General features: G+C 50.1%; 1 protein-coding gene and 1 long non-coding RNA gene across 2 annotated transcripts in view; one reads left to right on the top strand and one right to left on the bottom strand.

Moving 5' to 3' along the window:
- Tmtc2 (Transmembrane O-mannosyltransferase targeting cadherins 2) overlaps positions 1–17,500 on the top strand; it is a 337,657-nt gene that overhangs the window by 140,789 nt on the left and 179,368 nt on the right. The window contains exon 2 of the mRNA XM_077677548.1: positions 5,136–5,393. Coding sequence (XP_077533674.1) covers positions 5,164–5,393 — 230 coding nt within the window. The 5' untranslated portion in view covers positions 5,136–5,163. The remainder of the gene's footprint in view (positions 1–5,135; positions 5,394–17,500) is intronic.
- LOC144145801 (uncharacterized) overlaps positions 1–17,500 on the bottom strand; it is a 114,151-nt gene that overhangs the window by 69,905 nt on the left and 26,746 nt on the right. The gene's annotated exons all lie outside the window — the stretch shown is intronic.

Here is a 17,500-nt window from a genome sequence, read left to right as displayed (position 1 = left end):
GGGCAACGAACCTTTTATTCCGTGGGTTGGCAACGAAGGGTAAAGCAAGGCGAAATAAAATAAAACTAGACTGGTGGTTGGGCATGACTGCGTAAACATTTACGATTAACCTCTTGCGGCAGTGTTACGCGAGCTGAGAAACAAAACAACTGAGGAAAAGAGATGTTTCTATCCGCTTGCCAGGAAAATATGTGGATGCGCCCAACGGAGTGTCGCGGTTGGGTAGAAATAGAAGCTGCAAGAGATGAGCTCGCACTATTTCGAAAAATGGAAAATTTTAGAATATGAGAGCAAGTTTAGTTGGCTAAACGTGCTCTCTAAAGTTAGCTTCTGCTCAATAGGAATGTGCTGGTAGTGAAGCCTGATTTAGAGGGACTACACAGAACGGATGGCGGAGAAACCATGGCATCTTCCCGCACACAGCGGTCGTGTTGAATGCCCGATAGTGTGCTTACGGGTTCCACCTGCGTAAAGATGAAGTAGGCCTACTGAGGGCAGTGCTTTTGCAACCCTCTTAAGCTAAGTGGGACCAACATGATATTTGTCAATCGCATTGTAACAAATTATCTAATCTAAGAATGGAAGTGGGTAGGTGGGGGGGATAAATGTGCCTTTTAGTGGCGCAGAGGTGACTTGGCGAAACGGTGCCGATAACATAAGCGATTGTAAACGAGGCACCAGTAGGCGAGGTGCCTATTGAGTAATTTAAATGACTTGGTGCTGTGATGAAGAATATTTTGTAAAGGAGAAGGCAATGTTATCCAAGTTGCTGCTGACCCGTGTGCCTTAAAGGGACAGACAACGGTTGTTGTGGAGTGCATGTCCTGTAGCTCGTATATGAAAGCCAACATTTTATATACTGGGTTACTGCAATAAATAAATAAGCAGGTAGACATAAACAGGTGAAAATAATTTTAATTCTGCACTAAAATTTCTGAAGTTATGAAAGGTGGCTGCATGCAGTGTCTAAAAGTGACATTAGCTGACGTGTCCAAACTCCGTCGATTTCAAAGCGTGATTAGAAAACCGCACGAAGGAATAGGAAAGGTTGGACAATATTGTTTTTAACTGGGGACAATTTTTTAAATACCTCTTTTAATCTCGCGTGCAGTTAAAAGGCTCCCTGTCATGATTGCCAGCATTCCTCTTGGCGGGGCACGTACGGCTGGTAGATCTAAAAAATTGCGATTTAAAAAGTTCCCGGGCGCTATCAGCAAAACCGATTCTGGTTATAGGGTGTTTTAACTGATGCCCTTTCATATAGGGCAAAGAAAGGCTGTGTCTAGAGTGCCGTCCGACGGTACTATAAGCACTCCACTAAAGTGACGTCCATCGGCATTTCGATGAAAAAATGCCGCGTTTGGCACTACTTGGCCTCCATGAAGGTAACGTAACGTAAGGTAAACTAACCTAACCTAACCTAACCTAACCTAACATAACTAAACCAAACGAAGTGATAAAATTATTTGAAACACCAAAAACTAATCGAAGATATCAAAATATAATTAACTTGAGAACGCAAAAGAAAAATTAAGGTAGCGCAAGCCGGGCTCGAACCACCGACTTCAGTAACAGGAACCTAAGACGGAACCTTCACACCATAACGCAGACGCGGTGGCTTGTATCAGCCCAGCCTTATATATTCGAATGTTCTCGGACAGCACTTTAGCCATGCCTGGGGCGCTGAGCTGGAGTGCCGTCGGACGGCGCTCTAGACACTGCGTAAAGAAAATATACTCACAAAAATCGGTTGTCCGCACCTTTAAGTTTCACCGCACGTCAGTGGCCTTGTCGAAAAAATCGGGGTAAAGCTGGTGTTAACATCAATACCTTCGCTGAAAAACATCACTTGAGCGCAGGTTGGGCTACAGTCGGCCCTCCAAAATCTGGCGTACGTGCGATTGAACATGTCGACATTTAGGTTTCATTAATAGCAGCCGAATCAGACGAAGATTGGACCCGCGACCATCAGTATTTTAACCTGGTGTCCAGCAGCGAACTGATTTGTCCTAACGGCGCGAACGCCCCGACGATTCGTCAGAAGAGCAATTTCCATCCTTTCGCGACGTCTCCTCCACCCCGAAGTGTGGTTCATCCTTATAACCCGTGCTTATACGCGCACACGGGACCAGCTGTCTGCGCACCCATCATTTCAGAGCCATCGTTTCTCGCAATATTTCCAACACAGCGGAACTGTCCCGCAGCTCTTTGACAAGTACCCCGCCAACGGGTTTGCCGGTCCGTTCGTGGGAACCTTTTCCTCCATCCGCAGTTGTAATGTCCACCATTGGGACGTCCAGTACGACAAATCCTCCTTGTATACGGTCCGCACTCAACGAGTACACTGCTGGCTTCAGTCTCACAGGATGGAGGGCAGAAATTTGTCGCGTGACCCCCGGGCTACAAGGAGTAGTACACGCCCCTTCCCCCCCTCCCCGTGTTCCGCCTCCAGCAGTCGGAGCGGCGTCGAGGTCGGTCCGCAGGCAACGGCGGCAGTGTTCGGCTAATGGGCCACCGGCGCCACGGCCGTCTGCGGTTGCTTCTTCTGCAGAGGAAGTGCGCCGGAAAGCGGGCGACAAAATGCCAGGGTTTTTTTTTCTTGTTCCTTTTCTCACTTGCATGAACGAGCTCACTGGCTTGTCTCAGCGCGGCTTCCTTCCTCGGCCCTCTGTGTGTGTACGCGCGCACATGCGTGTGCGCACGTGTACTTTTTTTAAATTTTTTTTTCTAGAACCAATTTTCGGTTTCGAACTGTTTTGATTACATCTGCAGGGAACCATTATTACAACGAAATCGCTTCATGTTAATTCTCGCGTTAGTCGAAGCTTTTTCATGGTCCACACTCCATAACCGAGAGGGCAAGTCGAATCCGTTTTTAGCAAAAAACCGCTCATAACGAAGTCCCTTCCTCGTTCCGATGACTTAGCTATGACAAGGGTTTGCTGCGCATGGTGAATATTCGTATAGTATAAATGCCTTCGCCGATTGAACCATGAAGCTGAATCGGGTTGTGCTGTAGGTGCTTGAGGGACTCCTTCTCAAGAGTTTAGAGGGCAAGATTTCCCTTGGGGCTCCTCCCTACTATGATGATGCCAATGTTGGTGGGTACACCATGGCGTACGTACGCATGTACGGACACATGGAAACATTTGTCCTGCGACCGCGTATGAACCGTATTATGCGAAGGAAAAAAATAAAAACGAATATATTTTTAAACACCCTCGGAATTTACTAAGGTGGCCCGGGCTACTCCCGAGTTCGTTTGGTTTTGTGTACGGCTATTCGTCCCACATTTGGCGCGAAATTTGAACTCAAAGTTCCGCTCACGTACAGTTACGTATGCTCCCCCTCGCCGCCCTTCTTGAGGATACGGTGGACGGTGGGTTATTGTAAGAACTCCCGGTGTGCTCCAATGCGTAGGGAAATTTAGTGTCTCTTAATGCAAATTATCACAGAGCGAAACGCCCATTCGTCAGGATTTCAAGTAGTACGGCCGGAAGTGATGTTTTGCGGGTACTGCAGTGGCGTCATCTGTGACGTCACTTCCGTTGACTTCTGAGTGGAGTGTAGTAAGAAGCAGTGGCTGCGGACGTAAGAATATATTCTGCGCCTCAATTGATTTTGAAAGGACCACGGAGGTCTTGTAAACGCGCGCAACCGATATTGTGTGAGGAAGGAAGCTGTGACTGAACGTGTGAGTCGGGTAGCGGTGATTGCGCAATTGTGGCTGCAATGTAGTACGTCTCGCAGCACTTAAGATCAAATTAAATCAAATTAAATAGCTTTATTTTATTTTCATTACAAAGGATGGTCGAGTTGCATCGCTGGACGACAATGGGCCTCCGCGATTATCCGTCCTGGATCGTCCGCGGACTTCCCGAGACGCCATCCGGCGCTCGATTTTTCCATGTATTTCTACAGGACTTCCGGTCCGAACAGAGTCCCCGGACTGCCCGCGGACCGTCCAGGACCGCTAAATCGATGATTCTCTATGCAATTCGTGCAGCAGACATTCCACATACCTGAATAATTGTAGGAACAAATATGCAGCACGCGGTTTGGTGTTGTTATTATTATTGTAATTCCAGTTGGCATCAATGGGACGCCATTTTCGGCCTGTACGGCTGCACGATTTAGTGTTTTCGGCTCAAACGGTCATGTAACGTTTATATCAACTGGACATGACTTTATTCAAACATGAAGGTGTTGAAATTATTCAGGATCATAAAGCCCGTGGAACAAGCGTCAAATTATTGAAATAAATGACAAACCACTTGATCAACCGTGGATGTTTCGTTATTATCCTGAGCTCGTCTATTTTTTACGCCAAAAGTGTTAAGCTTGTCACTTTAGACAAAGTTCCTTCCCTATGTGCTTTCGACTTAAAATTTTTTGCTCAACCCTAACGGTAAAGGCATCGCGGCAGGTAATTTTTTCGTGCAGTTATAATAAGTACTACTAATTTTTTTTTTGACAAAGACTGCGCGTAGTGTATGCACTGTTTAAAATTCCTCAGTTCCCAAGGGAGCGTAGGTTGGTGAGCGAAAATGCCTAACGATAAAGTACTCATCGGAGCTAGCGTTTCTAGAGGCATTGACGCTGTGCTTCATTTGACAAGGTTTCACGTACGTACACAGATGACGCTTAACAACACCCCGGATGTGCCCGCAAGTTCCGTTAGTAACCTTCCAACAAAGGCAGCACGCAAGGGCAAAACCCCCTATCGAGTTGCAACACCGCCTCGCAAGTCCCCAATAACATCTGCAGTCTCTTCTTCTTAGTTTTCTCTTCCTTCGTTTACTTTTTCTCGGCCATTACGGCGGTGCCTACAAAACGCTGCTTTCCCCGAAAGGCCTGCGCGTCTTCCCAGAGCAGTAGTACCGGTGGGCCGACGCCACCAGCCGAAGGGACCGTCGTTCGTCGGCGCCTCTGAGGCTGGCCAGGCCGCCGGAAAGACAGGCCCTACTTTGGGCGCCAATTTTCGACTTCCCCGCCACCACCACCGCGGCGGCGGCGGCGGCGGTTTGCGCTTGGTGCACGCGCGCACGCCGCCTGCCCCGTGGCGGTGAGGCGGCAAAAAAGAAGAGCGAAAAACGCGCGCACTGATGCCTGGCGTCCCGCTCTTTCGTGCGCAGCCCGAGGGGGGCGCCCATTGGCCGATCCATGACGGGACGCAGCGGTGGAGTGCTGCGTGCGCATGCGCGGAGGGAGGCGGCGCCATCTGGCGGAGGACACCAGCAGCAGCCGCAGCAGCAGCAGGCGGCGCACCAGCAGTCGCGGCACGGTCGCAAACTGAGCAACATGGACTACTACGGCGCTGTGGCGCTCGTCTCTGGATGGGCCTGCCTTCTCTACTGGAACACGCTCGAGGCGGACTTCGCCTACGATGACAGGTGAGTCTGAGCCGGAGTGCACTCGGCCCGACGTCTTCTTGTCGCTTGAGCGTGCGGAACACAGTTCGCGAACTTTGTCGAACCACCGCGTGTGGAAGAAGCCGCCGAATTCGAAAGTTCTCCAAGTTGCTCATGGGGCAGAAGCCTCAGAAAAGGAACGAGCAGGCTTCTTAGCTTCTTTTTTAAGCTCACTCTTACTTGGCCATCGACACACAGCTTTCCTGTTCCGTTTCTGGACAATATATGATGCGCTTATTTATTCAGCGTTTCTTCCTGGGATGGGCGATGGAGGACCGACACGCAGAACACTTCCGACTTCACCGGTGTGCATACTGACAAGGACCTCCCAAAATTATTTTTGTTATTTTCATAGAAACAAAAATTCACCGGTCTGCAAGGCATAAAAACAGACGCGTAGTGGAATCGGAGATTTTGTGATCTTGCATTGACAAAACAGCGAGCTCCAGGCAGCCATCGGTGGGTCTGAATCCGTCTCGAATCCTGGGCGTAGGCATTCGGGTTTTAATGTGGGCGGAACATTAAGCTATTTCCTCTATTTCTGAACGATCGTACCCTCGGTTAACTTCGATCAAACAATTTCTCTTCAGTTGGATAGAGGATAGTTTCACTCGGTAACGACGGGACGATTGATGCGTTGCGGTTGACCAGCACTTGGTTTCGCTTGCAAACGTTATCAGCTGCGCATGCGTTCTAGTTGACGACCTCGATCGATTTGCGAGGCCTCCTCGCGTAGCTTGGCGAAATCCATAGATGATGTGATACGGGGACAACATCGTTGATTTCAAATCTGCGTGCAGATTGTACAGCGTCGTACAAGTTACTGTTACACTCTCATTTGGGGATCTCCTCTGGGCGTTCACGTTATATATACTCGTAGCGTTCTGCACGTCCCGTTCTTTTCTACATTTTGCTTTCTCTACAATTCTTGTACCAGTCTAACCACAAGCTTTGTTAGTTGTCAGGTAGTCCGCGCTTGAAACAAACCAGGCCTGTACGTCTTCTCCCCTACCAGTCCTTTCCAGAAACTTGTAAAAGTCTCACCGGTGCTTTCCTAGACTTAAAATTTCCGTGCTACATGCGTTTTCTTTCGAAAACTTTCCATTCACTATTCTCCATACTCGAGATTTTTTTTTTCAGTTTTTTTTTCTCGTATGGCTTGTTGCACAACCAACCACAGCTACTCATTGCATGGTCTCTCTCTCTCTCTCTCTCTCTCTCTCTCTCTCTCTCTCTCTCTCTCTCTCTCTCTCTCTCTCTCTCTCGGTTAGCTGGGTATCAGGTCCCGGCTTTAGGACAAACCGGTACGCTTTTTTGCAGTCTGTCCCACCTCCCTCTTATTCTGGCACAAATGATACTATGTGTTCACAAACTGGGCTATTTTCGCAGTGCTGATGTCGCAAACAACGACGGAAACATGCGGGCCGTCGAAACACGCATGTTGTGTCTCGCGTAAATGTCGATATCCTTGTCTCTAAGCCGTTCCGGGTGCTTGAATATCGATTTCCGACTCTCACTGTGCCGCTCTTTCTCTCTCTCTTTTTTTTTTTTTTTTTCTGGCGCAATTGTGAAACAAAACGCCCGTTTGCACGATATGTCGGCCCACATTGAGATCCACCGGTGGTCGAAACTAACTTAAACAAGATGCAACAGCGCGAAAAGTAATGCGTATGTTTTTGTAAGTCTAAAAAATCAACTCTTCGCGCTGTTATGTTTTGTTTAGCTGAGAGTACCAACTTGTCCTTCCTACGTACGTTCGTGTAACTAATGCGTAGCAATAAGTCCAGGTGGACCTTCGGTGCGCGAAAAACCCAACTTCAACTTGTACTTTTTTTTTTTATTTTCGGCTCTCTGACCTAAAGATCCCGCGTGTCTGCGTAACGTGCTGCACCACCGGTGTTGACGACGGCGTATACGGGTGGTGCCTACTCACCCGCGTACGTCTTTGAAGGGGCTTTGCGAGCAACTACTATCGACCGCTTAAGTTTACGGAACGGGGGTAACGTCGAGAATGAAAGTGATATCTGATCTTCGAAGACTCGCAGTGCATGTGTAATTTCTGCAACTATGTTAGCACCTTTCATAAATCTACGTGTATATCTTGATTGGTACTTTACCTAGAGGCCTCTTGGTTTTTATGCGTCTACAAAAAAAAAATTTATACCTGCCCACTAAACAGACTTATTGTAGTAAACTTCGACAGCCCCTCCCAGGAATGCGGTGAAATTTCGTGGCTGATAGTGGTATGCCCGATAACTCCGAGGTACTCCAGTGTTTCGTTTTCGTAAGCTGGATTCATCTGTGACGACATAGCGCTACGCGTGTTAGTTATACGAATGAGCAGATCTGCTTTGTCATCATCATCATCATCATCATTTATTATAATCGCCATCATCATCATCATGAGCGTGTCTGTGTCCACTGCAGGACGAAAGCCTCTCCCAAAGATTTCCAGCCACGCCTATCGAGTGCCAGCTGAGTCCATGTTTTTCCCCAAAATTTTCGCATCTCATCTCACCAGCGAGTTCTCGGCCGACCCCTAGTGCGTTTGCGGTCTACTGGGAGCCAGTCTGTCAAACGGATGGTCCACCTGTTGTCCCTCATTCGCATCACGTGACCAGCCCATGCCCATTTCCTTCGCTCAATTTGAACGGGAATGTCCTCCACCTTTGTTCCCTAATCCATGTGGCTGTTTTCCTGTCCCACCAAATAGGACCCACCAAATTTTGGCCAGATATATGTCGGGCCACCTCCGTACCGACGATCCTTCCCATCTGTCAGGTTTTGCCCCCTGGAAAAGGTCTAGAAAACAAGTGCGTATTCATGCGGGCCGCCGAACAAAAATTCTCCATGTCGACGCACGCGATCGAGGGAACAAGCGAAACCGCCGCCGCAGGCGGAGAATACAAGCAAACCTTTGTACAGCACGGCCGTCCTCTGGCAGAGACAAATTGTCCGCTCCACGGTTCGAGCCCTGGCTTGGCGTGCCGGGGACCAGCGTTTTCCCCGAGCCGCGGGTGCTTCAGGAGCGCGTGCCTATTTTCTGCTCGGCTACGGCACTAATTGAATGCTTCGGTTGGCCCGGATATCGATTTCAGCCGAGAGAGGAAGAGGTGCACGCGGGCACCGATGACGTTTTCAGGTGTTGCCCCTCGTTCTTCTCCCCGGAGCGCCACTCCCATCCAACCTCACTCTCCCTTCTGCCGGAGTTCGCTTTCTTGTTCCTAATGATTTGCTTTTCTTAATGCATATAAATGATGTGCCCGCACGGAACATCGCCCGGCCGGCTGTACCTATCCGGCTCGATCGGCACACGGGGATATTGGCGCCTTCTTTTCGGGGCCCCCCTTCAGCGGCCTCTCGTGCATGCGATCTGTCGAGAGGGGGCGCTGCCGAATGTCGTGTGATTACAGCTGAATGCTGGTGCGCCGGGGTCGAACCGATTCATTTGGAACGGCCCGGCAATCGCCGCGGCGGCTCCCGGGATGCGGTAACAACCCCTCGCCCACCGTTCCTGCCTTTGCCGCATCCCCAGGTGCGAATGTATGAACACAGCAGAATGCCTCCGAACTGCCGCCGGCGCATTTCCTTCCTCTTCTTCGTGATTACGTCAGGGGGCACCACCGCGTTTGTGGAGTCTCTTCAAATGGTACTTCGAGCTGGTGTGCGTGTTACTTGTGTTCCTGCACGGGATGCCCGTAGCACGTGTAGACGGGAACGGACATTCGGTGTTGCTACTTGTCGCGGTATGTCTTCCCAATGGAGTTGGATTGTCGGCCGGTGAGGTTAGTTGTAAATGTTTTGCATCATGGCGGGTATCAGTGAGAGCTATATAAAGAACAATACGGGGTGAGTGGAAGAGGGTTGTTGTAAGGCCCTCATCCACATGCGGGTGAGAGGGTAGAGGGGCGCTTAATTTGTTAGGGGCTTAGTTATCGGCTTTAAAGGGAGCCTGCAACACTTTTGATAAGCGCTTTCACTCTTTCCTTCGCGTCTGCAAGCACTGCGAAAGCTACAGTTACTACCAGCACGGAGCGGCACTCCGTGATTCGCTCGTCGCACCAGATATGCCTTCCGTTGCTGCTTCGTTTTCGTGGCTTTAATTATAAAGTTGCTGTCGAAAAGCGTTCATTGCTGCAACTGAATGAAAACCGGCCAACAGCCGCTACATGGCCTTAGTGGCGTAATTTGAGCCGTCGAAGAACGTCAAGACCGGGAAAGAGAAAAAAATATTTTGAGCGAGTTTACAAGTTATCTGATGGGCATAGAGCAGTAATTTTTGGCTGAAGTACTCTACGACCCCCTAATCTATGTACCGAGTGTGTTGGGTGGTTACGTTCTGCAAGCATTTAAGATTTCAAAAAAAGTTGAAAAAAGTGTTGCAGGGTGCCTTTAAGATGGGTGCATTGTAGCCCATCGGCGATGTGTAGATCAAGTGCTCAAAAAAGCGTGCACGTTGGATGTGTGAGAACTTTTTAGTGGGAATTAAGTTACAGCGAGTAGAGTATGATCGTCGAGAGATTAGTCGACAGAGATACTGGGGTATGAGACGGGGCCGTAATTTTCTTATCGCGTGAATTTAGGGCAGTGGTAAGTGAGGTGGGGATATCTTGCCGCTTGAGGCGCTTTTGCTTTGCGGTGCGCCTGAAAACTTTCGAATGGCTGCGATCTGACTCCCCCAGACCGCCCCACTGCTCGCAGCCCGTGTAAGAGGAGATTTGATGACGATGGTGAATTTAATGCAACTGGGGGAAAGAGTAACGACAAGAAGTAGGGGTGGCTTACCGTTCGCTTGTTTGGCTGCGTTCTTTCTCCTCTCCTTTCGTCGGAAAACTATAGTGACGTGGACGGTCAATTCTCGGCAATGCCGAATTTAAGCTCGCGCCGTGGAACGCCTCGTGCTACGGAACACTTAGCAAGGAGCCCCTTTTCGCTGTTACAGACACTGATGCGGGCTTTTTCGCTCAATGGGCCGTTTAATGATCTCGTATGAACACGGCTACGACATTCTGACGATGTTACATGAGCTTTGTTCCAGAAGGATTGAAGCCATTTGGAACTGGCGACAATCACTCCCCCCCTCCCCCCCCTCCTCTCCTCTTGCTGGCATGTGGAGTGGCGTGCACGGAGCGGGATTTATAATTTCCGTCTGCATGACGAACGCATAGACAGGCGAAACTGTACACGGTCCTTCGACACCGGTATGCCTCTGCTGCTGTGGAGGCGCCGCAGCTGAAAGATGCCCTTATTTTGTTATGCGTTGTTTTTGTCACGGCATGCGCGTTTCGTTTTTCGGGTACGTTTTTGTTACTTTGACTGCAGCGCCACACTACTGTTAAGACGTCACGCTGTTAAGTAGGTCTATAACGTGTCATCCATCTACGTCCCGGACGTGTCCGGCGTGCTTCCGGTATACTGTTACACTGCCTGGACCTAGACTCGCGTATAGAAGCACCTTACATTCTTGTACACGTTCTTAATTTAATGTTTCAATGTTCCCAACATTTGAAAAATTCAGTGATCTTGGTACAAGTTGGTTTATTGGCAAGTGTCGCCGTTATCTGAGTATGCATCGTGCCCTGTATTAAGCCTGGGAATCTCTGTCTGGCAGTTTTACGCACCAATCGGAGGCTCCAATTCTAAAGAAAATATGAACATGGAAACGCGCAAGTCACTATTACGTTACGTAAAGAAGAATCAAAGCAGTCGCATGGCTAATGCATAAAAAAGAAGCGCGGCGATCGCGCTTCGCAATCCAGCAGACAGGATTATCTTGCTTCCACGGGCGGAAAATTGCAGAATTGACGCGTTAAGGCTTCATTTTTTCAGTTAGTTGATTCGTGTGCGTGCAGGTATCGCTAGCAGAACAACACAATCTGTACGCTGGGTTAGCTGGTCTACTTGTGAATCCATTTGTAACGGCTGCCGGGAGTTCCGGCAGTTTGAACGGCATGGCGATCCGAGCTGCCGTGTCCGTCTTGCTCCCGTGTCCATATTTGCTTCTTGCCGCTGGCCGCCTGCGAGACGAATCACCGCAGCACTACCGGCAAGCGCCAGACCCGTACATCGCAGTCGGCACAATAGACTCCGTGTTTATGTACTCTCCGATCGCATCGACCCACTATCGACGGCTCTACTGTTACTGAAAAACCAGGCAAAGCCAAACAGAGCCGACAAAAGCCAGTCGCTTCGCCTTTCGCGGCAGCCAGCTCGCGCACACCTCTTTATCACATTTGGTACCCCGAAGATCGACAAAGCCTCGAAGCGTCGGCACGCCCAGTGGAACCGTCGCTCGCGAGATCGAAGCGGTTCGTCCGCTGAGGTTAGGGAACCTTTGGCTCCTGCGTTGCGGTATAGGAATCCAATCCGATCCTGCGCGAGGGGGGAGGACGACGAGACGACGAGATCGGTCCCGAAAAGAGCCGCGGGCGGCCGGTGTCAGAGGAGCGCAGAATGAAGACGAATGACGGAGCTCGCGGGAGCTTATATGCAGCAGCAGCTCCCGGGGCGGCTGGGGGGTCAGGTGGAAGAGAAAGACCGAGGATCCCGGCGCAGCGTTTGGTGGCCCGTGCGTGGAGTATGCGCGCTGCCCCGACGCAACCAGGCGGCTCGTAGTAGCCGTGCGTGCCTCCGCCGCTTGCATGATGGCCTGCTTCTCGCCTTCGCTGCCTGCCCGCGGAGCCCGTTCGACGGCCGCGCTCTGTGTGCGGCGGTAATCTGGCCTGGGGCTTCGGAGCAACTACGACGGCGGCTGCGATGCGCTCGGGGGGCCCCGTCCCCGTCGCCCATGGTGGTTGTGCGCAGGCGCTTTGTCGCCGCTACCGGCGGTTTTCGTAGAAGCCTGGGGTGGAGGCAGTCTTGATGAGGCGTGGGATAGTTTCGGCCAGGTGGTGGTGTTGCACGGAGCGATCTTCACAGCGCAACACGGAGGAAGATGACGGACGTGATACATCCTCTTGTGTCCCCTCTCTCATCTTGTACCGTGTCCCCCGTGTCAAGCGTTTAAGGACACATTACTTTCGCGACTGATCGCACGAAAGTGATCGATTAATCTGCTGGCATTCACGTTTTAGAGATGGTACGACAGGCCTCTACAGGGGTTGGTGCCATAAGGCGTAACGCTCTCGGACAGCTACTTTCGACCATTGATTACGTGCGAAATTATCTTTCCAGTCCCGTGGTTCAGCTTCGCCACAATGGACGCGAGGAGCATGTCGCCGACAAGTGAGGCGACTGGCAGCATCGCGCGTGCATACAACACCATGATAAAGCCATGACACCGCACATGCAGACCGAACTTATGAGTCAAACCGCCTGCTGGAGATCGTCATCAGCCGAAATCTCATTACTGGTTGCATGGATTGCAATCGAGCGCGGTGTGGGGAAGCTGACCCACGGGGTAGTCTTAAGAGTGCGATCTAGCATTCAAGGTAAAAAATTTGTTCTGTGCAAAATACCTTCATGAAGACGCTCTGCCAGACTTCTCGAAGAAGCACCCAATGGTCCTCGCCGCTGAGTAAGTTTTAGATTCACCTCTGCTGCGCTGTCGAATGTCGTTTTACGGCAGTCGCCCGAGACATACGAACTTTCCAGTAAAAGATTTGAAGATACACAACTTGGTACGCAGTATAGTTGGCCTTCGGGAGCCAGGTCGGTATAATGTTTTAGAGTTCACTTTGTCCTTTTCGTTGATATAGGCGGACATGCGCCGTAATTATATGACAGATCTACTCGGATGGTGGAACGCGGCAGCTCAGACTTCTCACGGACGCGTTTTAATCCGTAGCTGCTCAAAATATTCGCAGCACCGCTTACGCGCAATCCTGACGAGTATAATAAACTGCATGCGGTATACACTTCCGCGAAAAAGATTGCCAAGCAGGATTTCTGGATCCCCCTTTCAACAAAACCCCATGCGTGTGTGTAGAAACGAAAACAGAGAAATCCCGACGTTCCTATTGTTTTCAACAGAAATGGCTAGAGCTATCCTACCAGTTGCAAGAAGATCCAGATATAAGCACACTGTGTACTATACATACATATGCTGCCACCACTGCAGCCGCCGTGCCGTACACGCCAGCCCCGCGTATATATACCCTTTGCTGCTGCGAAACTTCGCCAGGCAGTGTGAAAACACGGCCCAGACTGACGCGTCGCGACCCCATAATTAGCAGACCGCTCTCGGAGCTAGCTGCTGCTGCTCCCTCCACTACATCGCACACACCGTACTTCTTTTCGTCGTTTCGCCACCACGCTGCAGCTCCAACAACGAGCGCGCACACACACGCACGAACATCCGCGCACGCGGGAAAGAGGAGCGCGTTCCCGCGGGTTGATTGACGGACGCGTGACGCTCGAGACCACCACTCGGAGGGGCGAGCGTTCACTCGCTGCCTGGGCGGCGATTGTTCTGGAGACCCCCTTCGTCTCGCACCTTACCCACGCTCGCTCGTTGTTCGCACTCGCCGGCGTATTGCTTCGAACGCAAACACCCCTTCGGCGACGCGCGCTCTCACAGATATTGCGCGTTTCTTTCAGCGGAGTGTAGTATTTACTTTCACGGACTAGGCCGTGACGGAGCCGAGGCTGCAGTAAACCATCGTTATAACTAGTGTCACTAGATAAGATTCAGAGTACCGTCACTGAGGTTGAGGTGCGCAAGTGAGCAACGGCGGCCATTTTGTTGCGTATCAGTGTTGCCAGAATGCCGCTTCTGCGGCCTCACCGCTAACTTGACGAGGTCATTTGTAAACAACACTGCCGAAGACGCAGCAACACGGAATCTTCGGACCCACTCTGAAGCTGAAATGCTGCGAAGCGCGTTCTGTTTAATTCGCGTTCGGAACGACGCCAGTCGCGCGCAGCCGAGGAGCAGCGAGGAGAAGCTGAGGCTACCACAGTTGACCGGCAGAAAACGCATAAACAACAAAATGGCGGCGCCCATGAACCGTCGCAGTGTAAACAAGTGTCACATGATGCGAACTGACCAATGATCACGGCGGCGGCACGGAACAATAGGAGGAAAGAGTGCCGAGACTCTGTAACCTTGTCTAGTGACACTATAGTTCATCTCAGAAGATAGCTGCACCACTGTGGAGGCTACATTGTTGTCCCCCTCAGCCTCAGGGCGCCTAACTCACCGCGAAGGAAGCGACAAAAGGCGCCGGCCGTGCGGTGCCACTTTCCGAGAGGGGAGAAGGGAGTGTCGTTTCAGGACCCCCTTCACGGCGGATTAGGCGCCCTCAGTGGGCGCACTATTGATAACAATGTAGCCTCCACAGTGCTGCAGCTAGCTAGTGAGATGAACTATAGTTATAACGAAATCGCTTTATGCGAAGTGATTTCACGGTACCCTCTGCGGTGGATTGAAAGTCCCCGCTTTCAACAAAGTATCGTTTATATAACGAAGTCAGTTTTCTGTAACGAAGGCTTCGTTATGACGAGGCTGTTTTGCAGCTGTTCCTGTTGTTGTTGTTATTGTTTGTTTTGAATTCACCGTCGCTTGCTTCTGCTATTCATATACAGCATCCATAGCGCATAACAACGAGGACCACAAGTACCGGTACCATTTTCTAGGAAAGATGCTTCAGCACTTGCATCCAGTGCGGCATGGAGCGTGCCGCGATCAATTTGGGCAGACGCATCTCGTCATTACGCGTCCTCTACTCTATCGACCCGAATTGTAATTTTAGCATGCATGGCACCTGGAATATCCAAGCATGATGAAGCAGTACCGCGCCGTATGTGGTTGAACGTCGCCTACACGCGATACTACTGTTACAAAATGAACCAGTCCACCTCGCCACTGTGCCTACAGTGTTGTGATGTGCGTGAAGATGTGGAACACCTAATATGTGGCTGTGCGCGATTTAGTACGCAAAGAGTGCGTCTTGCAGTGTCTCTGCTCCGGCCGCTCTCAGTAGGGCTAGAACTGAGGGACGTATTAGGTCCCTGGGATTCGTCCAAACGTGCATGTCGTGCTGCAAAAGCTTTATTGACCTAATCTGAAAGCCACAAGCCTTGATCAGACTTTGTAAATAGTTCAAATCATGTGTTTTCCTCTCATCATTATAATTATCATTGTCACCGCATTCCTCTGGCGTAGCAAGCCAGGCGTCTTATCTCGGCTGACATCGTCAGACTCATTAAAGATTTCTCTCTCTCTCTCTCTCTCTCTCTCTCTCTCTCTCTCTCTCTCTCTCTCTCTCTCTCTCTCTCTCTCTCTCTCTCTCTCTCTCTCTCTCTCTCTGTCTGTACGGTGGTTGCATGAGTGGAGGCGACTTTCGTACCTGGCCGTTATTGTAAGCGGCAGTTTCCGTGCTCTGTTCGTATATATCTGCTTTCGTGGGAATAAGAACCTCGTCAAACTCTTTATTAAATACGGAGACGTCGCACGTACTTTATTCTTTCGCACTCACCCTTTTTCTCCACTTTTTTTTTTTTGAAGAGGCGGTGGGTACACAGCGTTACTGAGTGGTTTCTTTTTCACCAATCAACAGCAGAAGTTGCTGCTTAATCGCGGTGTATTTTCAGCCGTCATTTTACGGTGCAAGTCTTATAATATCAGCACTTCTGGTGACGGCTGTTACAGTAAAACAACCATAAGCTCCCATATTCCTGGCTTCTCCGCTTTTATTATAGCTTTAATGCTTAAATAAAAACATCGAACATAGAATCGGTGGTCGCACAAGCCGTGGCGTTTCCTTGTGGCGTTTCTGGAGAATTCGCGCACCTTCGCTTTTAGTTCTGGACGCAGCATCGCGGAGCCGTGTACGTTTCGGAAACAACATATATTGTTTGGAGGGTTGTTGGATGGATGCATACAGCTGTGAGGCGTGCGGCGCAAGGAATAATTGACGCTCAAAGGAGGATATACTGTGGAAGGAAGAAAAATACTTTGACATCGCTTCCTAAAAAAGTGAGAGAAGTGCGACAGCTTCGTCCAAACCAAGGAAAGTGCGTCCAATCGATCGGCAAACCTTCAAAGACCGAAATCGGAAACGAAGAACGAACCCACGTGACGATTTTTCGCGCACTAAGTAAACGCATCTACGAACGATCTAAACGTATGCCGGACACGTTGCTTATAAGATAAAGGTGTACTATTGTACTCCTTCTTCATCATCGGTGCGTGTATTGTCTTGTACTAGAAGCGTTCCTTATTCGCGATTTCAAAGTAACCGTTTTGACCCGTTTTGAAACCGTTTTGCCCGGTTTCACGCATGCGCCGTTGTTCCAGAGATCTTATCAGAGCTTTACGGTCGACCAACCGGTCTATGGGGCAACGCATTAGTTTTTTGACAGGACGCCATCGGTCCCTCTTACAAAGCTTTCACCTTAAAAGGGTGACGAAAGGCAGTAGTGCTAGCCAGACTATGGCCTAATTTGCTATCCTACACGTGGAAGATTTTTGGACACTTCTGTGTGTTCTGTTTGTGGGCAACTCCGACGAGCCTTTTGGCGTGCGTGCTAAAATGCTGTTATGCACACACACACACACACACACACACACACACACACACACACACACACACACACACACACACACACACACACACACACACACACACACACACACACACACACACACACACACAGAGAGAGAGAGAGAGAGAGAGAGAGAGAGAGAGAGAGAGAGAGAGAGAGAGAGAGAGAGAGAGAGAGACGCAAGAATACAGCTTAGCAATCAACTTGTGCAGACAAGTTGATTGCTACACGTGGAAGATTTTTGGACACTTCTGTGTGTTCTGTTTGTGGCAACTCCGACGAGCCTTTTGGCGTGCGTGCTAAAATGCTGTTATGCACACACACACACACACACACACACACACACACACACACACACACACACACACACACACACACACACACACACACACACACAGAGAGAGAGAGAGAGAGAGAGAGAGGAGAGAGAGAGAGAGAGAGAGAGAGAGAGAGAGAGAGAGAGAGAGAGAGAGAGAGAGACGCAAGAATACAGCTTAGCAATCAACTTGTGCAGACAAGAACTGAAGAGATCGAGTTTGTCGGTCTTGCGGACGGACAACGGCCGCGGCCCAATGATTTTCTTTTCGGGATTAAAACGACGG

The sequence above is a fragment of the Haemaphysalis longicornis genome, unplaced genomic scaffold, assembly GCF_048455015.1.
Source record: "Haemaphysalis longicornis isolate Haplotype H1 unplaced genomic scaffold, Haemaphysalis longicornis Haplotype H1 scaffold_7, whole genome shotgun sequence".
In the NCBI taxonomy this organism is placed as follows: Eukaryota; Metazoa; Arthropoda; class Arachnida; order Ixodida; family Ixodidae; genus Haemaphysalis; species Haemaphysalis longicornis.
The sequence above is the reverse complement of the archived record's forward strand: the minus strand, read 5'-3'. Positions and strand labels throughout refer to the sequence as shown.